This window comes from Echiichthys vipera, assembly GCF_963691815.1.
Source record: "Echiichthys vipera genome assembly, chromosome: 2".
Lineage (NCBI taxonomy): Eukaryota > Metazoa > Chordata > Actinopteri > Perciformes > Trachinidae > Echiichthys > Echiichthys vipera.
In genome coordinates, this window is record NC_139827.1 from 25,870,867 (window position 1) to 25,898,706 (window position 27,840).

At 40.2% G+C, this 27,840-nt stretch overlaps 2 protein-coding genes across 2 annotated transcripts; both read right to left on the reverse strand.

Moving 5' to 3' along the window:
• Positions 1–423: 423 nt before the first annotated feature.
• rps15a (ribosomal protein S15a) lies at positions 424–5,457 on the reverse strand. Its single transcript, XM_083938599.1, has 5 exons — positions 5,445–5,457; positions 4,397–4,534; positions 4,005–4,084; positions 3,592–3,677; positions 424–555 (listed from the first exon to the last, which is right to left on the reverse strand). Exons 2-5 carry the CDS (start codon positions 4,527–4,529, stop codon positions 462–464), a joined length of 393 nt encoding a protein of 130 aa, XP_083794725.1. The 5' UTR covers positions 4,530–4,534; positions 5,445–5,457; the 3' UTR covers positions 424–461.
• Positions 5,458–8,956: 3,499 nt separating this feature from the next.
• notum2 (notum pectinacetylesterase 2) lies at positions 8,957–16,712 on the reverse strand (the record flags this gene model as incomplete). The annotated part of the gene is made up of 11 exons (XM_083924089.1): positions 8,957–9,269; positions 10,545–10,592; positions 10,733–10,880; positions 12,316–12,416; positions 12,601–12,789; positions 13,166–13,268; positions 13,380–13,492; positions 15,365–15,425; positions 15,549–15,644; positions 16,214–16,266; positions 16,408–16,712. 11 exons carry the CDS (start codon positions 16,710–16,712, stop codon positions 8,957–8,959), a joined length of 1,530 nt encoding a protein of 509 aa, XP_083780215.1.
• Positions 16,713–27,840: the final 11,128 nt, after the last annotated feature.

Genomic DNA, 27,840 nt, shown 5'->3' on the forward strand with positions numbered 1-27,840 from the left:
AAACTACAGAGCTAGGCAATTCAGGCTTTCCTAGGTATAAGAAAATCACATCATGGATTTTTGTATGGTGTGTGTGTTATGTTCTCGGTATCTTAATGTGGTATTTGACAGTTTTTGGCAACTCAGGTGGTAAAAAAGTTACATTAGCACCAACTCTGTAACAAATGTAACAACCAAATATTGCCATTACAACTTATGATACACAAGAGAGCATGGGAATGAGAACCGTACTCCCATCATGCTCTAATCCCTCGTCTACTGAACTATCAGCATTGAATAGGTGCCTAACCAAAACAATGTTTATTGTAGATATGTCTAGAAGACATTGACAGTGCAGAGCTGCTATTGACAAAAGCTACAGTCTTTTTAAAAAGCTCTCTTTCCACAGACACCTTTTTGTATGAAATAAGTCAGACTTCCAGCTTTAACCTGGTTGTTTTTTATTTGCAGTTCTTTACATTTTAGAAAAAGAATCCAAGGATTTTGCCTCCTGTGTGTTTCCGTCTGGCCTCTTCGTGGTCCATGATGCCAGCTGAGGTGGTCAGCACAATGTATCTATGGGACAAAAAAACAAGCACGTTACCATACGTCAGTTGAATCCATCACACTGAAAGTGTTCAAGACCAAAGGTGTTTGATACGTGATTCAACGTCTTTTCACATGTCAACATTATATAGCTTTCAAAACCCAAATAGCCAACAGCAGCAATTCAAATTTTTTTTTTTGGGTTGTCTTAAAACCCAATGTCAGTCTTGTACAGAGGTGTAAAATAAATAGGCCAAAACACATCCGCATTACACCTGAGAGACTTCAAAAAGTACATTGCCTTCACAGCCAACCTTCTGATTAAACTACTCCATTAACAAAGAACGGGTCTGCAAAGTAATAACTGCGATAAAAACCCTGTTTATGACCTTCATTTTGTTTATGAACTGTATGAAGACCATTTTGAGACTAGAGGGAAAAAACAGAACATACAGTCTTGGTGTTCAGGTTAGAGCAGGCAGTAAAATCTTCAAGTATGATTGCATTTAGTACACCTCAAACTACAACCGTCATATACGGCGCCACAAGTAAATAATTAAATCAAATCAACTCCAGGCAGGTTGGTTATATGGTGTGCACATCAAATGGAAATGCTTTTTTAAAATATGACCAGACAAACAACTTAAAACCAATACACTGGTAACTCTGGAAGTTACGCAATAGTCATCATGAAATCAATCTCTATTATTGATTACTGACCATCTACAGATGACAAATTATTTGTATTTTAGCAGCTTTATACTGAAAGCAGCAGAAAGGCAGATGAGAGTTCACTTTTATCAAGTTAAATCATTATTGCAATATTCAACAATAGCTGTGTTCGAAATCTTTCCCTCATTCACTCACTCACTACTCCCTATATAGTGTTTATTAAATAGTGCATTATATAGGGAATGACCAAACGAGATTTGGGACACTACACTTGAATTATCTAACAAATCGATTGATATGTGTGACGGAAGCGGGTGCGTCCAGCATCATGTAGACAAGCGGCGCTGTAAACTCATTTTCAGTCTGTTTGATACAAACCTGAACTCAGGAGGACGGTAAAAAGTTGTATTTATGTTGCCCGTTTATTTCAATGTTAAATCACGAATAAATTGTCTAAATTTCAATGGTGTCAACATGTGGTTTTGTTAATGGTTGTGTGTTCTGATTGTGAGCTGTAATAGCCCACGGCTTATTAATTTCATGAGCAAGTAACAGCAATAAGCGCGTGAGGAACGGTTGTCCGTAACAGTTCATAACTGCAGCTAGCATTCTGGCTACCGTTAGCACCTCTTCTGCTTCTTCTCCAGTAAAACACGACCGCATTGCATTGTAGTACGCGGGAGTACAATGTAGTGTACATATGTACACTCAAATTAGCTGTGCATTGTGGGTATTTTATAGTGGACTATACAGTGAATATATATAATCATGGCGAATTAGAACACACCTACAGAACGGCGTACACTATATAGCGCACTACTTCTGTGATATCCAACACAGCACACATCACAACACATTTTCCTTACAGTGAAGTCCTAGAAGTATGCAGGAATCTAAGCCATCTTATATCCTGTATTCATTAATATGAGCTTCAGTCCAGCCCATGACCACACTCCCTGTTGTCTCTGCTACATCCTCAGATAAAACAAAAATGGCACTTAAATCTTGAGTAAAGACTTAGAGAACTTTAATAGTCCCATGACTGCATGAGCCCATCAATAAACCCATCTAAATATTGGACATTGATAAACGCAGAGAACTTTAGTTGCAGTTGCTAATACTGAAGTTGGAAATTAGCACCAGTCAATATGCAAGCGGCTGATTTTCTTAGCTCAGATAAAAACAATGTTAATCTATTGAGGAGCTGGTCGATTTTCATATCAGCAGGTGGGGAAAACAGTTAATTTCCAACCTGTCCATACAAACAAAATTACCCACTTTCAACAAGTACCATCTATTGACAATAGTTCTTGTAACTACACCCTACTCCAAAGATAATGACTTGACTGCAGCTCAGCAAGACCACCTTTTCTTTTTAAATAAACACTAAAAAGGCAGCAATTCAGTGTTTTCAATCCAACAATAACGGCTTCAAAGAAATTCCTCCCAATTATTTTTATTATTCCAAAGAAATATCGGGATTCTAGGAAGAAAATCATGTATAGATCTACAACAAAATGAAAAAAAAACCCAAATAAGATCATTTTACGAAGCAACCACAACAAGAAATAAGCAAGCACCACAGCAATTAAGTTGGAGCATGAAACCAAGCCACTGCAGAACATGGGGCGCTTCTAATATTACTATTATTGAATTTTTAATTTAGTACAGGTAGCATTCACACTTGATCAAGCACACCAAGCAATGTAAACAAACATCACACAGTCAAATCAGTCAATCACCTCTTGGACAGAATATTGAGTGAAATACGCTAATGCTTCTGGTCTGAGAAATAATGTAACAACGCCAATTTAGCCGGTCTTGAATTTTCTGCTTTTGCTTTAGCATTTCATATTTTAGAAGAAGGTGAAAGATATGAGCAGCAGCTGACAAGACAGCTAGCAGTCAAGCAATTCATTCTTTGAATGAGACTGTACCAAAAGTGGGGTCTGATGAGATTATTATGCAAGGTAGAATCAAATTATAATCCATTAAACCACACACAAGTCTGTAAATTGTATGCAAGGTGGAACTAATTTAAATGGCCAAAAAAAATAAAATAAAATGTACATGCCCTGTTTTTTGGTTCACTTTCAATATTTGGGTCTGTTCACATTCTCACCAAACTATTGAACTTGGAACAGAGCCGAAACATATTTTCCTAGTCTGGTCTGCACCAGAGTTCAAATGAGCTCTTACGGGAGCCCAAACCAACCAGGCTACCCAACGAAATGTTCAAGTATTAGGTTAAAACAGACCAAACAGCTCAGATGAAAAAGCACCCGAACTGATCAAGAGCAAGACTGCTGACCACTAGGACTTAAAAATCTCTCCTCTCCAGTAGTACATCACTGCCACCATTCGGTTTATAATGTTGATGTGTGCGACTCTCACCCAAACTGTCTTGAGGGCAGCAGGTTGTTCTGCCACTTCTCCAGATCCTTGAGTTGGAGATCAAAACGTGGGCTGATCACACCACACTGAAAAAAGAAACACTAGTTAGCACTCACATTCACACAAACAAACAAACTACAGGTCCAAAAATGCAATAGATTTAATTTTCTCAAATCAAGACTACTGCATTACTAAAAGTAGTTTCTTAAATGTTTTAAGTCTTGAGGCTCGTTTCTGTCATTTGGAACAGCAGACGTGAAGTAACTGCTGCAAACAGATACATTTCTGGTGTAACTCATATTTACCCTAATACCAACTAAATCAATTTAAACATTGTTAGCATTAATCTGAAATTGTCTCAAAAGCAGTTGTACAATGGTAACTGCAGAGCTGGGTCAACTAAGATACATTACCTTGTTCAGCCTGCCTGTGAGATTGACGACAATTTTTCCGGCTCTGTGGTCGTCAATGATCTCAAACTCACCAATGTAACCTGGGAGATACAAATGACAAAGAACGACAAAATTAAGTAAGGCTCTCACTTCAAACCATTATCTTTTTGACCTGATGAGCTTGGTGTCTCTGATTTGATCTGACTGAGACACTAAGCTCAACAGCCATTACCAAGCTTTTTCAATTAGATACTGACGTGTGGACCACAATTTGACCAAATATACTTACATCTTTTGTAACTTGTATCCCCTTCCCACTTTATGACAGTACATATATCAACTAGACTAATGCTCTGCCACATGGCCAAATAATTAGTATCAAAACACCACTCACACAATAAAAACTCACTCACCGTGCTTCATCATGACGGTTAGAAAGCGCACAATAACCTTGGAGCAAGGCCTGAGGAGGACCTGGCGTTTCCCACGCTTCTCTGCATTGTTGATGCATTTCAGAGCATCTGCGAGAACGTTCATGCGCACCATGATGCCTGCAGACACAAATGATAACCATTGAGTTTTTAAGAGTGATGTGTGAGCTACAACTATAAGAAACCAAGCTGCGTTTAATTTCACATCACAGTGAGGGAATGCTTTCACACTTTAGTCTATGCGTTACACACTAAAGAGGAGAGCTAACCTGAGTAATCACATAACCAATTTATATCACTCATTCATTTCAAGAGCTGATTTTAAGTTGTGCCGTGCTCTGACTGGGACACAAAAGCACCTCTTACCCACAAATTGGAAATGGAGGCAATAGGTGAAGCACACAAAGTTAGATCCAGCTAGCAAAGCCTGACTAGCCCTAATTGTACTCACGCCGTGTTAAATTCTCGCATAGAGGAATTCGTAACCACAAGTTACGTTAGGTAAAAGTTTGACACTGGCCGCTTTTTACTCGCAGCAGGTAACGCAGCATCTTCTTGAGCGACACCGAGTGAGTAAAACGCAGACACTCGACCCAAGCATGGTCTTCGTGAGCACACAGAACGACGTTAGCCTGGCCGACTACATTGAAAAAGCATCTCCCCACACTAGCAGGTACAAATGGTTAACGCAGTGTCGACCGTTGAAGTTTCAAAATGTGTTGCACACACATATCGACGCACAGGTCCTCAAGTTTTATGGGTTTTAGGCGAAGAGACAGTTCTGTGTTCGCAAAGCTAACAGTTATCCAGGCGCCTTGAACGCACCGTTTCCCAGGGCCAGACAGAGGGACTGCTCGATGAAATGTGTTGCCTAGTTACGTTTAACTCGCCTCACCAACCCAGGAGATAATCATCCCAAATCATTCATATGTAATTTGGCGTCAAGATGATCCCATAAATGGAACATTTAACATTCAGATGCTTTAGATACTTGAAAGATTGAAGGTGACGGTGTAAAAAAGCATCTTACCGGTTCTGCAATATGGCGGAAAGAGGAAGTGGAAAAATCGGCAATGCATTATGGGGAAGAAAATCAAAGACCTTTTCAAGTCGAGATGACCCACACCCCGCGTTTTTGTTTTTGGTTTGACTTTTTCTACCACTCAATGTCTTCGAAAAGTAACGCACTCATAGTAATAATAATCATCATAATCATAATACTAATAATAGGTTGATTTGATATAGGACCTTTGCCCCACATGATGAAAGTGTTAAAATAAGACCCAAAAAGTAAAGGGAGGAAGCAAAAAATCAATACCAATGGAAATACAATAAAATAAATTAAAAGGATTTAAAAACACAAAAGTACAAACATGAGACAAAGACCAGTTTAAACGAGTTGCACAACACCTCCACTGTGACAACATAGAAAGTATTTGCTCTTTCAGTTTTAATGCAGAATTTGTTCAGTAGGTTCATACGACTTGGTTACTTTGATTTAATCTAAAAAGTTTATATATATATGTATAAATGTGTGTGTGTGTGTGTGTGTATATATATATTGTTTTGGGCCTTTGTGGCAATGGTTATAACTGCTGGAGTAGAAAGAAAATCTCAGAAATTACAATGACAATGACATTTCTGTTCCTTGGGGAGTTTCTGGAGAAGTTTGTAGCAGCAGTTGAGAAAAGCTTTTAGGCTCTCAAACTCCTATAAATAATTGAGTTATTATTATTTCCTTCAGTAAGCGGATGTTTAGTTTAAATTCAGTAGTTGGCAGTAATGCAACATTTTGGATGTTAGCAGCCATCAAAATGACCAAAGAAGAAGATGCAAACGTGTCAGCTTTAACAACAGCGTCACCCTGTGGTGAGGATGAATGCATGCATCCAAATGCATGCATCCATTCTCATGTATGTGGCTTAGCTGTAACTGTTTGGTTAATTTGTTAGAGACAAAAAAAAATTTAAAATTAGCACCAACTATGCATAATGTATTTTACAAGCATATTCATTTTTTCTTACCAGAGCTATTAACTTATGGCAACAAAGGAAGTTGGTCGAGTTGGGTTTTAGAAGTTTATTTGTTGGCACATTTAAGAAAGCTCAACATCTACACTGCTTAATGTTGCTCTCTTGGCCAGGACTCCCTTGGAAAATGTATGTTAAATCTCAATGGGAATATCCTGGTTAAAATAAAGGTTAATAAAATAAAAATAAATCAACACATTGCCCTGGGGGATAATAAAACAAAATGTCATTATGTATTATCAAATGTTTGAGTCAGTCTTCAATACTTGTTGCATATTACATCCCCACTCACGGCATGAAGCTCCCAAGTGGAAAATCTTTAAGAAATGTATTTCTATCGAGCGTTGGCATTCACTGTACATACTGCTTGAAGAGAGCATGCATATCTTACTTCACACTGAGATTAACATAAAATGCCAAGATTAAGCAGGAATCAAATTTGTTTCGCGACACAAGTTAGGATTTTTTTTGTGTTTATTTTTAATTTCACGATAACAGTGTCTTGATTATTATATTATGTCAGTTTATTTATATTATGTCAGTTTATGTATACTAAGTAGTTGGTGTTTGTGTTGAGTAATTAAAGGCCACATTGTGCTAATTTTCATTGTTAGCCTACTTGTATTTTTGGTTTCTATGAGAACATGTTTACATACTTAAATGTAGAAGGAAAAAAAATCTCACATTGTGTGTCTGAATGTACCTGTATTCAGCCTCTTTTTGAAATGCTCAATTTTAGCGCCTATCTCTTTAACCCCCCTCCTGAAAAAGCTGTCTGATCTGACAACCTTTCCTTAGTTGGTCATGATAACCCCGCCCTCAGCCACTGACATAAGCAAGACCATGTTCTGGTGCCGGTTCTAGACCAGCAAGGAGTTGGGGCCGCCTGGGAACCCGTTTTCATGGCCGAGAGCCGTTTCTCGGGCTGTCGGAACGCAAAGAACTGGGTCGTGATTAGGCACCGAACCAGCCTTCAAAATTGGTTTGTTCGAAAAGGGGTATGATTGGTCATCCTTTCTGTGTCTCCAGCTCCATACCACTATAACAATATAAAGGGGGGCTGGGGGTTTGTTTAAAGGCACAGTTTCTGAATAAAGGCTGTGTGCATTTCTCTGTGGATTGAGCATTTGATACTTTCACAGTATTTATATAATACAATATGGTACCTTTAAGAGGTATAAGTATTGAGATGTTAATGCTCTTCACAACAATTGAAGGTCCCTGTGGCTCCTCAGATGGTTGTAATGCCCTATTTCAGTCTAAAATAAAACTAAGGCAAAGGTCATGCGTCATGCATCTTCTCATTGCACCTCCTCACATATAGATTAGGATTATAAGACAATAAAGATGTCAAGAGAATGACCCAATTCATATCTTTATTCCCTGTTTTAACATGAGCAACAGCTTAGTCTGATTCTTGTTACCAGCAGGTACAATTCTCATCAAATCCTCATCCGTTAACAGTTATTACAGTACCTAGATGGAAAAAAAACATACAGTAACATCTCTAAATGCCTTGCAAAACATGCATGACATTATGAAAGAAGCACACGTTTTAAATGTTGACAACAATAAAAAAAATTGCAATACATTGTCTGTATTATGTCCACATATGTCACTAGATATAGATTATCCTGACAACTGAGCGGTCAATAACCACAGCGTTGTTGTTGTTGTTTAGGGAGTTTTTTCTATTTATATACTTCACATGTCAAATAGGGGAACTCCTGCTGGCCTACACAAACATCATCACACTTTTTTCTTACATGCACATAAAATACGTAAATATATTATGTTATATATATATATATATATATATATAGTTAGCATAGCATCAGGAGCTATAGAGACTAAAACTAAGTCACGAAAATCACAATCAGAGTGTGCCATAAAGAGATTGCGTTAGTGTGAGTACAATTTTTGTGTTTTCTGAGTTTACTCTGAGAATCAGAATCCTCATAATTTAGCACATCGTGAATAAATACTGTTGTATGACTGTTAGGTAGAAAGAGCATACATAAATATTCATTTAAAGCCAATTTAAATGCTAACAACTACAGTCTACATTGTGCAAATGTCCTGTCAAGTTAAAACCTTGTGTCTCTGACATTTTGCAGAGCCCCTATTCATTAAAAGTACTCAACTCTATTGCTATGACGTTTGATTTTCATGTAGAGATATCAGGATGAAAGTGTGTTGTAGGAGGTGCAGTATGTCCTACCATCAAAGCTATCCAACCAGTACAATGGAAATAGATTTGATTTAGACCCAAAGCTCTTTCCTCTAGTGTCCAGTAGAGGGACAGCCAAACCACTCAGACTCAGGCGCAGTGACATACCCACCAGTCACGTCACCAATTTAACAGACACATGAAGCATAATGGAATGCTGAGTAGCACAAGATGTAGTAACCAGATTTCTGCACTAATTCTATGGTTACATTAAAATTTCAACACATTCCTTCCTCTAAGCCTTTGCATGGCCATCCCTTAAGCTTCTACCCTCTTCTACACTTAGCCACCATTGCTGACCATGCTGGTCAGAGAATCTGCATCTCCCTGGTTAGGCCCAGGCTCCAGGCCAAGCTTCCTGAGGTCAAGGCCCATAGCTACCAACATCTGGGGCAGTGTGAGCTCCTGCTGGGTGGCCCGGTCCACCAAGGCTGGGCAGGTAGGGTTGCACTGGGGCCACTGGCAGGTGTCCAACAGGTGGAAAGGACAGCCTTTGGCAGGGGTTCTGTTGTTGCGAGTCGCCTCTAAACTCCTGTCCCAGCAGTGCAGGGCTCTTGGCAGAGAGGTGCCTCTAACTTGGAAACTCATCCAGTTGCTAGAAGTACAACAAAACATAGGTTAAGGATTAGAAATAGACAGAGGCAAAATCCACTTTCACACATGCACTGCAAACCTGAAATGATCTAAACATCACTCAGTGGAGCTGTACGTGAGAATGCAAATGTATGAATCAGGACTGAAGGATAAATGGATATTACCCAGCCAGCTCCCTAGTAAAAGGCCTGTATAATGTTTGATTGAGCAATCACAGTGAGTGAATGGCTGTGTTGATGATGTTGCTATCATGTGGCTGAAACAAAACAAATATCCAACGGTGAAGAAGAAGGGCCAGGGACGCCAACGAAAATGCCTAGCACTGGCAGGGATGTGTCGGTCGGGGACCGATGCCGAGATCCTCAGACAAATTCAAGGAACAACAAGAGACACGGTTGCTTATAACCAAATTACAAACTGGCTATGTGACCACAGTGTAATCCGCATCATATCCTGCCTCTTGCACGCTCTACTCAGACGTACAGGTCTGAGACAGACCATCTCCTGTTGTGTGCACCGCCTGAAACTGATTCATCAGACATTGTCCTTAGTTAAGAGAAAATGGCTAAAGATAAAGAAATAAAGTAAATAAGGGGAAAGGTTAGCAGAAAGCAAAGGAATAATAACTATAATAATTATTACTATTTTTATTAAAGATAGTATGACTTGTTGCTTCTGATGGGGGAATTGTTGGGTCTCTGTAAATCATGAATAAGTTATAGTGTGGTCTTTACCTACTCTATATGTAAATTATCTTAACTTTTGTTATGATCTGGCATTGTCAACAAAATTGAATTGAACTGAATAGGAAATACAAACGTTTTATCAGTGATGTCATGGTCTGACCACAAGATTTGCAATTTGCTTTGGCCACTTTTGGCTCATAATCTTGGCGAAGCAAGTGTGTTACATCACAGAATGGCCACTGCGGAATGACTAACAACGACCTTGGACCTTCAGCTCCTCCCATAAAGAATCATCACCCTCAATAAATACACTTAACTTAGCCTGACTCTGTAAACTGAGCTAAGACTGCACTGACCCATCAATGTACATCTGTGCAGCAAAATAATGAGTGCATTCAAGGGGTTCCCGGGGGGTTAGGGAAAGTGTGAAATGGCATTTGGTGACATGCAGAATGTGGCGTGATGAACGAGCGAACAAAAACAGCAGCATGAGCTCACTAGGTAGAGATGGCTACTGGTAGAGGCAGGCGTAAAGTGAGGGGCAGAAGGAATGCAAGTGCACTACCATCACAAGACCCAAATACTCTTACCTTTTGGTAATCACAGTATGGGAGAGGCAGGACGGAGCAAACACAGCCCTGAAAAAAAAAAACACACACACATAAGAAAACAGCTAATGATACATGTTAGTCCATCTTTTATTTAAACCACCTGTTGCATTTTAGATCTATTGTTATCACTTTATGTTACTCTTCTAAACAGGTTTTTGGCAACTTACGTGACATCTCTCAATGAGTTCTTGAGCTCCCTGCCCAGGTTCTGTATGTACTGCCACTGCTCCTCAGACAGACTCTGCCCGCCCATGTAAATGTTCTCCACTCTCAGCTGCTCCTCATCAAACAGCCACTGCACAACAAACAGAGGGGCTACAAAGAAAACAAAGTTCAGAATTAAACATGCTCTTATCAATATATTTATATTAACATCGGGTCAGATGATGTGCAACGTGAAACAGGATGCACATAGTGATGAACCTACAGAGAATTGTCACCCTACTGCAGTTCCCCTCAGCTCTTAAGAGTTTCATAGCCTTTTCTTCTCATTGTTTGGGTTTTACAACCTGCTGTGCTCATCTTCAGAAATTAACGATATGTGTCCGCAAGATGCAATACACACATGAACGCTAGTGGCAGCATAATCGCTATTGTCACAACATGCTTGATTTAGGGCCCTTACATACATATATATATATGATGGCGCCACTGTTGCCTTTTCTGCTGTAATCTTAGAATTAACAATAAAGTAACCTCCTCTAATGTTGCTGTTTTTGTCGTTCACATCATGCAAATGTAGAAGTTCTATGCACTGAGTTCTCTGGTGAGCTGTCAAGCAGAATCCTTCAGCAACACCCATAGTACATATGCAAGTATGTAAACTACTGTATTTACAAAGTAGTGTTTGTGTATACGGATGCGTGGTAAAGCAAGTATATCGTCAGCCTTACTGTTTTTGGTTCAATCTCACAGTTCTTATCAGTGTTTTTTTCAGACGCAGCAAGCAGCTGTTTTTAGTACAGAAGCTCTGTTGAACCCACTGTACACTACATGCTCAGCACCAAACAGCAGACAGAAAAAGTTCACAAACAGCTGCTGAACATAGTGGAGCATTTAGCAGCTACAGTAAGAGCCCTCAGTAGTTGGTGGAGAACAAAATAGAGCTAAAATGACAGTGAATACGGACTTAAATTCATCAGGTGGTCAGAAACACGATACCTAATGAATGATAATGTTGCCCTCTGTCCAGTGGATGTGTGTATAGGTAACTGTTTGCTAACAAATTCGCCATATCACAGTCATAATACAGCGTGTCGGTTTTGTGTTTACAGCTTGTTGCGCTGCCCCCAAGTGGCCCTTTTTTTTGGAATTTTGTTTGTAGAAAAAGAGAAATTTTCCAGGTTGCATCTGTTTTGCCCTCTCTGTCTTTACTGATAGTAGCACTAGACGTCACCAAAGTCAGAAATAGTCAAATCCTGCACATGAAGGCCTTAAACTTACATGGGGTAGCGTTGATTATTGGAATTTTCACTATTGACATGATTGTCAGACCTACAAAACATCAGCTGTTCAGGAATTGAGGAAACCTGTTTTGAATTTTACCAACCATATGTTTTTTTTTTGCAGATGACTTGCTAAAGACCACATACGTCTTCTGCTGAAATAAGAGCAATGGAAAGACATTGGATATTGGCATATCTGAATAAGTTAAACTCTCATATATCTGTGCACATTACTTTTAAACAGCTCAAGTCAAATATAAAGCATGATAATCCAATATCATGAGGAGGCAATAGCCAGCACTCACCTGTCAAGGTGGAGTACAGTTTGTGGCCAAAGAAGCACTGCCACTCATCTCCACTTTTATAGAGCTGCCGACATCGGTCCGGCACAACTCCATTCCACAGCCTGAGAAAACACACACACACGGTCAGTTCACACAAATCTGTTGCTCAGTCGCTCTTACACATTACACCAAATTTAACAGCACTGTATAGCAAAAGAGAGATAATTTCCAATTCTGCATCTGGCATTTAAAAGAGTTTCTTTACAGGAACTCAGAACATGCTGAATGACGAATGCATGACTTTACCTGAGTCCTATCTTGATAGCATCTTCAGGTGAGCAGGAAATAGTCTCGGGGCAGTTAGGTGATCTCTGTTGCTTACTCTCTAGAAACCACCCAGAATCCACAAGGCCTCGAACCTGAGCCTCTGCACCGAGCTGCTCCAGCTGACTGGCCACCCTCTCAATATTCAGCAAAACACCTGTTCCACCAGCACTGCAGGGGAGCCATGAAAATCAAATCATTAAATAGTTTGGCTTTGAGGGGTATTACAATGACAGCACATGCCAGCTACTCGCGATCAAACAGTGGATTCTGTTTTAGTGCTTGGGGGAGTCCCAAAAACCCTGTTGCTAACCTGGGAGGAACGTTCACCATTATGGGGCAAGGCCTTTTAATAGACATGATGTCATTGTTCACAGTTGACCTTAAATATCTTTATTGTTGACAAGAGGATGCACCCAAAATAGGACTTATCTTGTTTAATGTTAGGCATGGAGATGGGCCAGATGGTAAAGAGGATGCAGGCTCTTGTCCAAAAGCTGCAGCATCAGACTGTCAGCATCAGACGCAAGCGATAAAACAAACTCACCTTGTGCCAGACAGCATGACAACCTTGGCCTGCTTGATTCCTTTGGGGAGGAGGTCTTTGATGACCTCGCGGATGATCAGGGATCCCATGAAGGTGTATTCAGCTGATGATAAATAAACTCATCAAATGAATGAGAGCACTACACTAAACAGACAAAAACAACAGGAAAAATCTTGGTGTATCTGAAGAAACCTACTGGCATTTGTACTTGCACTTGCACTTGCATTTCTATCCCTCTCTTTTTCTCTGCCTTGTCTTGGCCTTGGAGGAGGGGTGGGGGCAGGCCCAGCACCACTCCATACATCACTGGAACAGTATGGGATGAATCTACAGAAAGACAATTGTTAGCTTGAGGCCATTAAAACAACTTCACCTCTCTTTCATGAAAGTCAATTTGTCTGATGTATCACAACAACTATATGTCACCACTATACAGCACTCTGCTCGACAGCTGATCGGCCGCCATGTGAAACTGCTGTGACATCATCTTCAACATGACACTCGCTGAATTCTTTCATCAGAGACCAAACAGAAATGTCTGCACTTGTACGTAGTTTCACGGGCTGCCATTTTGAGTAAATAAAAAGATTGCAGTCACTAATGGTAGTAGCTTGGCTATTTAAAATGGCCGATTTGTGCAGAATATCACGTGTCACACTAGTTATGGTCTTCTGCGACCAATCAGTGGTCTGCGGTGTTTTTGACTTTAAGCGAGCTGAGTAGAGCCATACCATACAGTGGGGAAAAGGCATGAGCTACTGATCAAAGTAAACCAAATCAGGCCGAAGCAGCAGAACACCTAAGTGTAGTGAATTTATTTAAAAGGCAGTTGTTTTAAAGCTGCACTGACCCATGTATTTATATAATCCCTGTTTTGGTTTTCTCTCAACATTCTCACTAACCTCTTCCAGACCAGACCAGCCCTATTGGTCATATTCACATTTGTTGTTAAGGGGTGACCACTAGTGGCCTTAGCAATTATCACGGGAGGTAACCCGGAAGAAAGGTGACGCAGTATTAGAGCCCCTATGTACTTATAGGGAGGGGGTGGGGTGATGGATGAGCAAACCAAAAGTCAACTATGATATTTTTTATGTTAACCTACTTTGTTACAGACATAAGTAAGTCTGTTACGTAGTTACCAGTTGCCTAAACTTAAAGCAATTCTACCTTTCTGGCATTTTTACTCTTCTTTTACCTTCTTGCATCCACCAGCTGTTGAAACTAATCAATATTAAATTATTATATATTTCTGCTAATAGTCTGACCAATCATTTTATTCGGTATTTGCCGGGCATCCTGCCTGTCATCCGTCGCTCTGTTTTACTTGCGCTGCGCATGCTGCGTTCCGGTGCCATGGGAAGTCAGAAGTTTTGGCCCTCCAACTATAGGCAAAGTGCACGGGAATGCCTGTCAAAGCGAACCTACTACTGGCCAATTCGGGGTAGGTCGATCTACCTCCATTTGCTAGGAGGAGGTTCCACTTTGACAGGCATTTCACTTCTCTCTCACCGCACGTGTCGGGGGAGGAGGGAGCTTAGGAGGTCAGGTAAGGGGAAGAGGGTGGGACTTTGAGGGAGGTGGAGTTGTTCATGTTCAAATCTTTTGTGTGCTGTGAGACATGCCAGAAAGGTAAGAATTGCTTTAAAGGTGCTCTAATTGAAATACTGAAAAAGGGGGTTTGCCTCCATGCGGCTCTCACCCCAACATGCGGAATACCAATCACTCAGATTACAACCCACACAGAGGGAGAGTGACTTAATTTTCTGCTCAAGATGCCAATATTCCGCTATATCTTTACATAGAAAATAGTTGTTTGCTGCTATATTAATGCTCTGAATGTTGAGTACAATGCCTTTAAAACTGTGTTAAATAGTTAAGTGTTAAATAGGGCGGTTATATTGTTGTAGTAGTCCGACGATTTGTCAGGGATTGTTTGTTTTTCAATGAAAAAGCTTTACAAACCAATTTTTCACTAGCTCCCCGGCATTGAATTGACAAAAAAATCAATTAATGCAGCTTTAAGAAAAAAAAAAACTAACAAAAACAAGTTGCATAGACAAAATGTTTGTGCTGTTTTAATGTGTAAGCCACAAGATCATATATTTAGAGAAGTGTGTGTATAACTTTATCATGTCCAGTGTGAATGCCACACCCCCAGTAGCCACAGACACACAGTGAAGATATACAAGTACTTACACAATGTTTGCGTTATGCCAGTGTGGGTTTTCCTCCGCTTGAGAAGACAATATTCCAGTCCCTGTATATCCAGCAATTAGAGATCAGGCCGATGTTCTTTTTGTCTCAAGAAAGATTATGTAAAACAAGCAACACTATGAGAACACATATGAAGTGCATTTTAAAACATGGCCAGCTGACCTACCTCTTTTTGTTTGGGGCCACCCCGTTGAGCTCATTAGTCGGGGTATATTTTGGTACCTGGAATCACAGGTCTCTTTGCTGTGGCAGCACCAGCCACCTAAAAATAATAGAAACTAATATTAGACATTCACATCAGGCACAGCAAGGGAGACCCCATTAGCATATAGAGGCCTGCGAGGAATGGAGAGGGAAAGGAATGCACCTGCACCCTGGTCTGCTAACGTGACTATATATTCACTTAGAGTTGGACAAAAAAGGTGAATGACACCTTTAATTTGCAAACTGTCAGCACCTGGTATATTGATTGACTGTCAGCTTGTGCAAAGGGGTTTGACATATATAAAGGATCTAACTTTGTTCAATTAAGCAAAACTAATTGATTAGGCTACTGCTCATAATAATACACTCATAAATCTTAAATACCGCTAAATGTGATGTGCACCTCTCCTGTGCTCTCAGAATACACACACAAGCCCAGCTGGAAGACAATCCACACACACGTCCCCCATCCTAAGTCTATCAAAGTGACAGGCAACAACCAAAAAAGGAGAAAAACAGAAGACAGGACAAGATGACATCCCCATCAAAATTCCTATGGGGGCGTCACACCAAAAACAAGCTGACCTTTGGGGACCAAATTAACCAGTTGGGTTTTTAAATACTCACCTTCCAGAAATAACAGCCATCGGCGGCTTCCTCTGAACTCCTTTAGATAAAACCTGTAGAACCACAAATAAACAAACAGAATTGAGGAGATGGTGAAGATAAAGCAGCCATGTATGGACATACTGATTTTCATGTAGCTTCTAAAATCACTGTATCTGTAAAAAAAAAAATATAGTTTCAGGAAAACATCTCACCCAGCTGCTGTCCCATCATTACATGTAACTTGGGTGTTCTTGAGGAAGTGCAGCCTCATATCATCTGACTGTTGTCCAGCTGCTCGAGATCCTGCAGCACCCTCCGGTCCTGCTTCAGCTGTGCCTCCAGTGCCACCAGAACTTCCAGGAGTCAGACCAACCCCGGGGGGAGACTGGACAGCATCACCTCCTTGGTTCCCAGCAGACTTCTTGGTGGACTTGCCAGAAGCTTTAGCATTGCGGTTGTTCTGACAAAAGATTCCCCCGAGCAAAAGCAATAACGCAACCTCACCAAGTATCTTCATATCTGAGGCAACATAGGAAAAACAGATGCATCATTACTCATTCATGATCTGGTTTCATACTGTACATGCATATGAAAATCATTGCACCAGTCCAGATCTTCATCATATTTTATTCTAATTGTAACTTGTAGTCTAAATAAAATCCAACTCTTTTCCACCTGGGAATTTACTTACCTCTCTAAGTAGAATCAGCTTTGAAGATTGTTGCTGAGCACGCCCAGGGGTCAGGCCGATAGCCGGTGCTGCTGAGGAGAGAGTGAGAAGTTTAGAGCGCAGTGATCAGGTGTGAGAGGAGGATGCCAGTCATGAGTAGTGATGAAGCTTTGACCAGGTTTTGATGAAGCCTGCAATCAGTGGTGAGCTTTATAGTGCCACCATATGGATCAGATTTCCTCCCATTTTCCCTTGCAGCCCCAGCAAGGCCCCGGAGTTAAACTGCTGACGACACACTGCGAGGGGAGGTACTGGACGTCCAGTGGTGAGGAGAAAAGATAACACGCGTCTCTTCAACATATTTTAGGTCTTTGCACACACCCACCACTTAGCTCTCTCCCATCTGACCATGGCTCAAGAACAAGCTCTCCTTCCCCCTATCGTCTCTCTTCGTCTCCCTCCCGCCATCTCCCTCTGATTACCAGTGTTTTGATTTAAACATCTACATGGTTAGCATAACTGCATAGCCCCTTTGTGTGGTATGTGACCCTGAGGTCATTGGAGCACACACCTCAAACACTTTCTGACACGGGAATGAATAGTAGCGTAATGTTCCCGCATGGTCAACAATTTAGCGGACACTTTCAAGACACAGGTGGTGGACACGCTAGTTAGTTGTGGCACCAAGCCCAAAAGCTCCATTTTTAAAAGAAACATCAGAAATTTGCCAAATAACAGTTTCTCCATAACAGCATTTATGTTTTTATGACATATATAGAGGAGTTTAATTCAGTTTTTCTATTTTAAGCCCAAAAAAAGAAAGAAAATTTCATTCAGAAACAAGGATTGAAATAAAAAAAAAATTTGGATTCTTTTATCTCATTATAGTAAATATATCCTCCAATAGACTCCACTACAGTAGAAGAAGCCAAAAAATTGATTAAATATTCATGCATAATTGTCAAATAAATTTTATGCAGATGATACAATTGAATACTGTCAAGACTTTGTTTAATGAGCCATTGAAAATGTAGAGTTCTCCTGTAATCCATTACATAAGCCTTTTATTAACCTCAAACCAGTGCAAATACAATAAAAAAGTATGCTGTTCCTGTGATCCACAGATAGAGATTACAGCCGAAGAGGGTTGTTGGAGCAGATTATGGGGATGTGATAAATATGCTGCCACTCTTAGGCCCTTAGAGTCCGTTTACCATTCTAGTCTTAGATTCATCACTGGGGATAAAAATGTATCCAAACGGTGAGTTGAAATTGGATATCATCTCAACAGTTGATAGATTAGATACCAGTCAAGTTAAAACAACTCTATCCTGCAGAATTAAAGGTTTTGTGCAATGTGTGAAAAAGTGTCTTTACCTACAGCTGTGTCTCTGTCCAGTTCAGTCTCTGCAGACTGGATGGCAGGTTAGATTACATTGCCTCTGGTAAAGAAAGAGACACTTGAAGCTGATCTGTGACTGACCCCCTACATGGCTGAATAAACCTCCTAGGGGGCCTCAGGACACCACTATACAAGGAAGTTTCATTATTTCCCCGGGCACTTAGAAACCAACCTCTAGAGCAGAAATGATTATTTGTTTGATTGATTGATCTCTTGACAATAAATAAATTGGCAACAATTTTGATACGTGATTAATCATTTAATTATTATTTGCAAGCAAAAATGCCAAATATTAAGTGGTAGCAGCTTCGCAAATGTGTTGCCGGTTTCCCTTCTATGATACTAAACTCAATATTTACAGGAGAGAAATGGAGAGAGGTCTTCAGGAATTTGGTTCAACTGTGCAAGTTCTGATCCTCCATGTCTAGTATTGGCCGTGTTTCACACTGTCCAGAGACGATAACATGTTTTGGGAATTACTGAGAAGATGCTGACAGTGGAAAGAAGCAGCTGGTGAATTAAATGTTCATAATGGATAATCATACTGGATGTTTTAGTTTGGTGTGGTGCTTTCTAACAATTAAACTGTGTTAAATTGTATAGGCCCAAATGATGTATTAAACTAGATGGTATAGGACCCTTGAGTAGTTGCCCTTGTCCAGCCTTGTGCCCCTATGATGCCTGTAGGATGACGTACCACAGATGCTGAAGGATCACAAGGCCTAGGGCTCTAAAATTCTCAACAATGAAATGCATATCATACTGACGTGTCAATCACATCAAATAACTAGAGACCATCTTGCAATGAGATCACACCAGCCGCAACACCAAAGTGGGCCAGGGGTGTTAGGTGGTGGGGCAATGGCCCCTTCCCTACTTTCTACCCCCCTACCTACGCTCCCCTTGCTCAGACTACAGCCATTTTCAAACTCTGCCTTCATTTTGGTTTCAACTACGCACCTGTAATGTTTCGACGGTATCTTACACAGCTGCGACACTAAAGCTGTGACAAAATCTGGCTGCAGAGAGACAGACAAACAGACAGACAGACAAACATATAAATACCTGGCAAAATACTCAAAATCCTCCTCTGTGGTAATTCCTGCTACAGCAGGTGTCTCCAGGACCTCATTTTGCTACAATCACACACACACACACTCACAAAGTGAAAAAAAAAAAATACCCGCATCGCTGTCGTGGTTGGTAATGACGGCTTGTATGTCCAGTAACTGTTGGGGCTGAAAGGACTGTAGGGTGGCAGGAGAATGAGTTTAGCACAGGAGAAAAAAATCCATTACAATAAAAGCAATAGTTCACATCCTCTTTAGGAGACTGGACACAACAGCAGACACACTCCACAATCAAATTTGAAATATGACACAGATGAAGGGCTGTACAATGATTTAACTTTGAAAGGCACACATAAAAACATTTTGTTTAGGTCAAAGGTGTTCTGTAGCAAAATGTCTGTCTTTATTGCGGGTGTGTTGAGGATTATCTATCTCTTTTGGCAAAAGAAAATCGAGATCATGTATGTTGTCTGCAGTAATGAAAGACCCATTTAAGACTAACAGACAAGGCAGACAGATTTATCAATGTTTGTCTTATTGCATTGGCAGAAAAAATTGCATTTTTGGTCTCATTTTCAAGCATTTCATGCTTTTTTAACTACTTTCAAGTGTGGCCAGAAAGAAAACAAAGCTACTCAAAAATATGTCTGTGAGATTGTATGCACCTACGCGCAATAAAAATGCACCCTAAGGACATAACTATACTGAATTTGATCTACCGAGCTGAACAATTCTTCATTCCTTTAGTTGTCTTGAAGCATGCACACCACCATCTGTCTTCCCAGAAATCAATGCAACAATCTGTTTAACAGATACCTCAAATAGCTGAAAAGCGAAAGAAGTTGCTGTAAATCTATCACCATTTCACTAGAATGTCACGAACAGAGAGATGGCATTGCTGCTATTTTGTTCTTCTTTGATATGGGATTGGACAGAATGATACGTTATTCACAGCAGGTATTCAGATCAATGGATTTAAGTGAATTTGTGTGCTACTCCTCTAGTGATTCAACTCCCACTTCTTGTCTTGGGTCAAACATTGTCCTTCTTAGCATCTAGACACACTCACAAACCACTACAAACACATACATACATAAAGTCAAGTCTGACACACTTCTGGACTCTATTACATTTGTCTCTTTACCTTTGAAAAACAAACATTTTACATAACCCGTAAGGGGCTCATAAGGCATGTTGAACTTCACCCTGACAGGGGCAACAGCATGACCTCTTGTGCAGCATAGGAGGCATTCTTTCTCCCCTTGTTCTGTTATTTTTCACAGCCAACCTCCAAGGTCAGGACACCTAAAGCCCGGGTGGTCCGGGCACTTTGTCTGCTGAGCATGTGTGTCATCACCACCATCCTCAAGAGCCGAGGGCCCAGTCGTGAGCTAGAATATTTGTCGGCTGATCGCTTCAAAGAGCAACGAACCAGCGGGCATGTGCTGGATTCTTATGCCTGCACCGCAGTGCAGAAAGGTTGCAACTCACAGATAAACAACTCCAAACTCCAGCATCTATTTGAAGCAAAAATGAAAAATATAAAATATATATATAATATATAAAGGTTTTTATCCATACCACAATCATGTCGTGCAGCTTCTCCTGCCATGTTGCGTGTAATTTGACAATCTGCAACAGCATCACTCTGAATCTATGTTGTCACCAGCAGCAGAGAGCATAGCTGGGGAAAGAGGCCCATGATTAATAGGAGATAAGGGTGGCATCTTTACAAGCCACATGAAAATGAGCCTCAGGCGAGAGATATGAGAATCCCAGTAAAACAGAGCCAGAGCTCTCCATTCAATCAGTGAGGATGACAGGGGGGGTCTTAGCGGGATCGGTGTAAAGTGCTGGGCCACTGCAGGAGGCTAGCAGGTGGGCTAGGCCAAACTATTCCTAAAACTAGGTGTTAAGAGGCCTTGCGTGGTAACCTCCTGCAGACTGCCAATGCATCGACGTGATAAATGGGGGAGGGGTCGATGGCAGGGATACAAGGTGTTGTATTCAGGAGGGGTGGAGTGGTGATGTAACAGAAAAGGATAGCTGACAAGTGAATACATTCTGTGCGCTGCGAGAAGCTGCAGCCCACTCTGTTGAACCCCTCACTACCGAACTATGTGTTCTGTCCACCTTATTGGCATGCCAGACGCACCCTCATCCAGGCAAAATATGTTCCGCCTCGGGTATGAATGCCACAGCCACCATCTTAAACAGACAAAGATGTGGTGTAAAGGACAACTAGAAGAACTAAAAGTCACAAAACAGTGTGAGCAAAAAGTGAAATAGGTCATGCAACTATAGCATATACGTTGTTTTGGTCATAAAAATGTTGGCTTCTCCATCAGGATTTTGTTTTATTCTCTTGCCAAAGTGGGCCACCGGTTCTGAAGGGGGGTAGGGTGGGTACATACTATGCCTGAGTGAACAGCTTGTCTTTGGGGCTCATGACACATTGGAGCAGCAACGTGGCCTTGAAGTCATGCTAGATGAACCACCACGCCTGTCAGTGCAGTGATGGATACCAGCAGTAGGGTCACGCCACGCTAAGCTCCGGCACTCGACAACAGGTCCTTCACATAAGTCTTTACACCTGATCAACATTATGACTACTGCACACTACGCAGACTGGAAACCGAAGAGAAGATACAGACAAATGTCACCTTGATGTCTGTCTTGTCATCCACTTAATGTCATGGTTTCATTACATATACCTCAGAGGCCACACCCTAAAAATCTTTGGACTTCTGCAAATGAAAATCAGAAGTCAGCTAATCAACTGAGTAGTGTGGCTATGATTTGCAAGAACATGTAAGCATACATGATTTAATATTTCACTTAAGTGACACTTGCAGCTCTGTGAGATTGTCCTTTGGTACAGCAGTGCTTTGAGCTAAATGCTATAGTGCTCACAATGACAATGCTGGCATACTGATGTTTAGCAGGTATAAGGTTTACCATGTGTATCATCTTAGTTTAGCATGTTAGTATGCTAACATTTGCTAATTAACACAAAGTTAAACTTCGACCTGATGGTAGCACAAATGAAAAGTTAAAGTAACATTCTTGAAGATTTTCATTTAAATAAATGTGTTACATCACTATCTATCACAGGATGAGGTAACACAATGGGGATGAAAGCTCTTGCATTTGAAGTATTATTAACTAGATGTCTGTGGCGATATCTCAAGCAGTGAATTTCATGACGATCTTTCCAATAGTTGAGAGGAAAATGTGTCTTCATGCCATTTTGTTCGCTGTGTCAATGTAATGTCATGATTTTTACCTCCACCAAGGTGCTTATGTTATTTGCTCAGTTTGTTTGTCAATAGGATAAAGGAAAAACTACTGGCCCAATTTTCATAAAACTTGAAAACATAAAACCCAATGGAATAGAGTGGCATGGGCCAAGGAAGAAACCATTACATTTTGGAGCAGATCCGAATCACAGAGCAGATACACAAATTATTTTTCACTTTTGTTAACATTGCAGGAGCATTTGCGCTACAAAAATGCCAGAAGAATTTGTTAGCTACTGGGATCATTCACACCGCATTAACATTGTGAGATAAGGCATGCCCTGATGGAGGTCCACTCTCTCTGAGTGCCGTTCTATTTCACATACTTAAACTGCAAAAAAAAAAAGAAGAAATAGATTATAACATGCTCTTAAAATATATAAATTATGATCAGGGTTCCTTTACTGTCTTGGTGTTTGCAGTTATTTTCTGCATGTTTATTTGTTGAAATGTGCATTTGGTGATATGATCAAAATGATGCAGCAGTTTTTTAGCATGAAATAAATTCTTGACTGACCTTGGTGTGCTTTGCTTTATCCACAGTGATCGGTGGATGGCACTGTGTGGTAGGCCGTAAATCACAGATTCCAGCACAAGTGATGTCAGCCCTTTGCATCATGTGTTGTGGAGACATGTGAACATTTGGTCACAGCTTTCAGGCCGCACACCCCTCAGTCACCCAAAATATTTATCATGAGTTTAAGTAGTCAGATGCACGTGGACATGCACACATGCATCTTTCAGCAGAACAATTTTAGCTATTTATTTAAATGTAAAAGCAAAAAAATAAGAAATAAACATCTAAAACCATGAACTAATTTCCCATCCGTAACAAAGTAACCTAAAGCATACAGTGACATCACTCTACAAGTATTTGTATGTATAGACGTACCGCGGAACAGTAAAATGTGTCCTATTTATAGAGTTGTCAGTCTGAGTGTGGCTGTTTTTCAGCCCACGCTGCAGTATCTGGATAGTTGACCTGGATAACCAAAAGTATATGAAAAGCTCATCTGAGTCAGTTCAAGTTAATGGTCCCTCACTTCTGGGAACCCCTTGTTAAAGGGTCAAGGCAATGCATACTCTCATAAGTATGCACATGACTTGTACATGAAATTTATGGTGACATGACAGTTAGCATCTGCGTTAGTTTTATCGCCCCAGGCAGTCAACTGGGCTGAGCTCATCAGATAAAACATAATATCATTATGCCCATGCTTAGCCGTATCATGTCAGGATACAAAGTTAGTCTTTCCAAAGATTGACAACTTTACAGTATAGTAGGCTTGAAGGAATTAAATCCCTGGCAGAACAAATAGAAAAAGTGAATGTGGACATTTATTACTTATGATAATTACCTCCATCAAGGAGGTAATGTTTAAGGTTTGGTATGTTTGTTTCCTGTTTCTCAATAGTATTATAGAAAACCTATTTAATTTTGGAGCAGATCTGATTCACGGGCGGAAACATGAATTATTTTTCACTGTTATCATTGCGAGATAGAGCATGGCCTTGGTGGTGGTGCCCTTGTACTTATTTTCTGTATTAGTGTGACTAGAGATTGGGAAATACAAGCAAACATAGTAACAGAACCATAAAGCAATAGTAAGACGTTTCAGAAAATGTGCTTATTTTCTTGTCAAGAGTTAGATGAGAAAGTTGATATCACTCAGTAAACATGAAGCCACCGCACCGATCCTATAAAAGTGGACGTAGCCACCGTGATGTCACCCATTGGCTCATGGACTACCGTTTTGATGCATTGGGTTTGTCATTTTGGCTGTCGCCATCTTGGTTTTTTGGAGCAAGAAGTGACCATATTTGGACAAGAGGCTGGTAAATATTATGAAGCTAAAAGCTAAGTTACCAACAGTAGCACTAGCTTTCTTGTTTAGCAAGGTGCTTTTGTGATTCATGTTCACATATTAATTGGGATTTTGGCTATCAACAAACTAAATGTACTTAAAAGAAAATGAACAGCCCACTCTTGAGAGTGTCTTTCAGTAGGCTACAACCACACTGAAGAAAACATTTTTAAGGCTACCAAAATGCTATTATGAACTTAACTTAAATGAACCCAAGACATATTGTGAAAGGGTCAAAGTTAGGGTCAGATAATGAGACAATGGGTCTCTGGGCACAGACATGCAAATGGCCCCACCATCCTGCCTACATATCAAGTCAGACGTTGTGATGCTTATGCCTCTTTTGTATTATCTGTTGTCTCTTTGTAGTCTATACACATCTCTCTGTAGATTTGTGTCTCTTTGTGGTCCTTATGTGTATTTTAGTATTCGTTTTGTGTCTCTTTGTAGTTATTTTGTGTCCCTGAGGTAATAAATCAAGTTAAAAGTATCATCATTTTCTCATATTCTCTCTGACATCTTATGGAGCCATTAGTTTTCTTCCAATTTGACTTCCCCAAAATACTTCATCACAGAACAGGAGATGTTTCTGTGATGATTATTTTGTATATTTCATCATTTTAAAGTGACTTATGGGAGATGAAATCCTTCTGTATTAAATACACTAAGTGCATTTACAAAATCTTAAAGAATACTATCACTATGATCAGTGTACTGTTTTACAGTGATTCTAAAGTGAAACAACATATAATGAATCCCACTCACTACTATAGATGGACTTTATCCTTTTAGTTACCATAAAGCCCAGAAAGGCCTGCTGACTGACAGTCTGCATATATCCAAGCCAAGAAGCAATACAATCTGTATCCGAAAGCTTTTATGACTTTTAAGGATTTGTATTATTCGTGCTGCTCAAAATTTACAATCGCAATTATTCACGGGTAGCAAGACAGTCCCAGTTTAGTTATGTTTTATTGCTTTCTCAAACTCTTGCTGCCAATTTCTCCATCAGTGTTTCAGCAGATTCCTTTGAGTGTTTCTGAGAAAAGAACCTAAACAATTCTCATGAACTCCTGATGGCCATAGACGGACGCAGAGAGTAACTTTCTGGTTTAGTGAAATGCAAATAAAAAGTGCCATTAAAAAGTATCATATCCATAGTTAAACAATTGCAGCTAATTTAGACGTAAAGTTGATGGTTTACAGTTATTAACACCTGCATGCTGAGTGAGTCATCACTCCTCTTTTTATTTACCGGTAATTTCGTCACCCAAAATAGTGCTACAGATGGAGCTGTATTTTTGTTGCTTTATTTAAACAGTTGCTCCTTGCTATAAAACTGTCAGCACTATTAATCCGGGGCAGAGAGAATATATGATCCTCACCTTTTGATTAGCCCACTGTCTCCTATTGCTTTCGCAAAGTGTGGTGACCCCTTATGACTTTTGAAGTGACATTTGTGGCTTTTTGTTCGAGTTATCAAAACAAGAAAATACTATTCTTGTTTATTTAGTTCGGGTAAAATAGTGAGAATGCTTTTATAGCTTAGAAAGTGTCATAAATAAATAGGCAAAACTACACTGCACTAAACCATCAGTTCCTAATGTCCATCATCATAACAAACATGGCAGGGATGGGGTTGTTTAACGTCAGCTTTTACTTGGGCTGATGGGCAGTAAAGAAGTACCTATTTTTAAGGAATGGAGGCCATACGGCACATTAACCCTTGAGGTCAGGTCTCATATGCAAAACCCAGCCCAGCTAAAATAACTCCTCTGACCTGATGCTAGGCAAAACAGATCAGAGCCTGTGAACCTGGGTAACAGCTCACTAGATGTAAGGCATTCAGTTCAGACATTAATACACAGACAAGTGATGAGTTAAAGGAAAGACCTGAATACATTAATTAATAATCTAATGATTATTTCTTTTAATCAATAACTTTTCTATAAAATGGCAGAAAATAGAATTACCGACTTGTGGTTGTATGCCTCCTCCAATCTGTATTTACCGTCCGCACTGCAGTGATAGAGAGCCGATTGAAAATCAGCAATGTTAATGTTTCTTAAGTTGCCAGCTAGGGCTAGCTAACTAGCTTGGTTAGTAAGGTGCAACCGAACACTAAACAAGACATTTTTAGGCGACCAAAATTCCCTTTCATGAACTTAAAACACTGTGAACGGGTCAGAATACTAAGATGAAAAACAAGTTTGTGGCTATTTGAATGTAAACAGTGCCCTGGATCAACACTGACAGATCCGTACGCGGAACTTCTATAGTGATTGATACTGTAGGTCGTCATGGCAGTGACTTGTCAATCTCAAGGTAGCCACACTCTTGAAGCATCCCGATTTATTGTCTGTTTTACTCTGAATGGGACAGTCATTTCCAAAATGAACATCATGCTGTATTAAAGAAGACTTGAAACTAGCAACTGGAAGTATAAACTAATTAAGGAAATGTTTACCTAGGTAATAAATCAGGTGAAAAGTAGGGACATTTACTTCCATACAATCTGACTTCTTTTGCGTCACATTCTGCTGGTCACTTTTCAGACACAGAAGCTATGTCCTCTACATTTGTACAGTCTATGGTAATGGCCAAAGGTCACAGTGACCTTCACCTTTGACCTCTGAGAGCCAAAATCTTAATAGTTCATCCCTGCCCATCACAAATTCCTAAGTGCTTCTTTAAAGTGCTTGTTCTGTTAGATGATGATTCCGTTTGCAATCACATAAGTGTCTATCCTTCACATCAAAAACACAGAGGTGATATTGTCGGTGTTCAGAGTTCATATTGCATATGGGTAGAAACTGTTTTTGAAGCGAGATGTTTTGGCTGGCAGTGAGCTATAGCGCCTCCCTGAGGGCAGCAGGTGGAAGATGTGGTGAGCCCTCTCACCCCAACTTCACAGTTGATTGGTGTATTGCTGAGGACCCAAGAGAGTGCATTTTGGGAAATTTGTCCAGATCGTGCCGCTATAACTAAAAACATAAAATTTTGGCCTGTAACTTTTGACCCATATATCTCAGAAAAAAATTTAAATGATTTATTTTCAGAATTCTGTGGACCCAGATGAATGAATCGACAAAGGCCACACCTATTTTCCACCATTTTGGAGAAAGTCCAAATCTGTTTTTGCTACTCCTACAATTTTGAGTAATCATTACCAAATGTGGTACAGATCAACTCCAGACCAAGCCAGATAACGGGACTTTTTTATGTTTCATACATTTGCTACAGCTGGCTCAAATGCTGTGGGCTTATACTACAAAATATGGCATATCCCCTGAACACAATTGCAACAACATTTGGTGGATATGTGTAGATATTATGTCT

Coding starts and splice junctions, on each gene's coding strand:
- rps15a (XM_083938599.1), bottom strand. CDS start 4,529: ATGGTGCGCATGAACGTTCTCGCAGATGCTCTGAAATGCATCAACAAT. Junction 4,085..4,396: donor AACCGTCATGATGAAGCACG/GTGAGTGAGTTT, acceptor TGTATCTCCCAG/GTTACATTGGTGAGTTTGAG. Junction 556..3,591: donor CTGCCCTCAAGACAGTTTGG/GTGAGAGTCGCA, acceptor TTTGTCCCATAG/ATACATTGTGCTGACCACCT.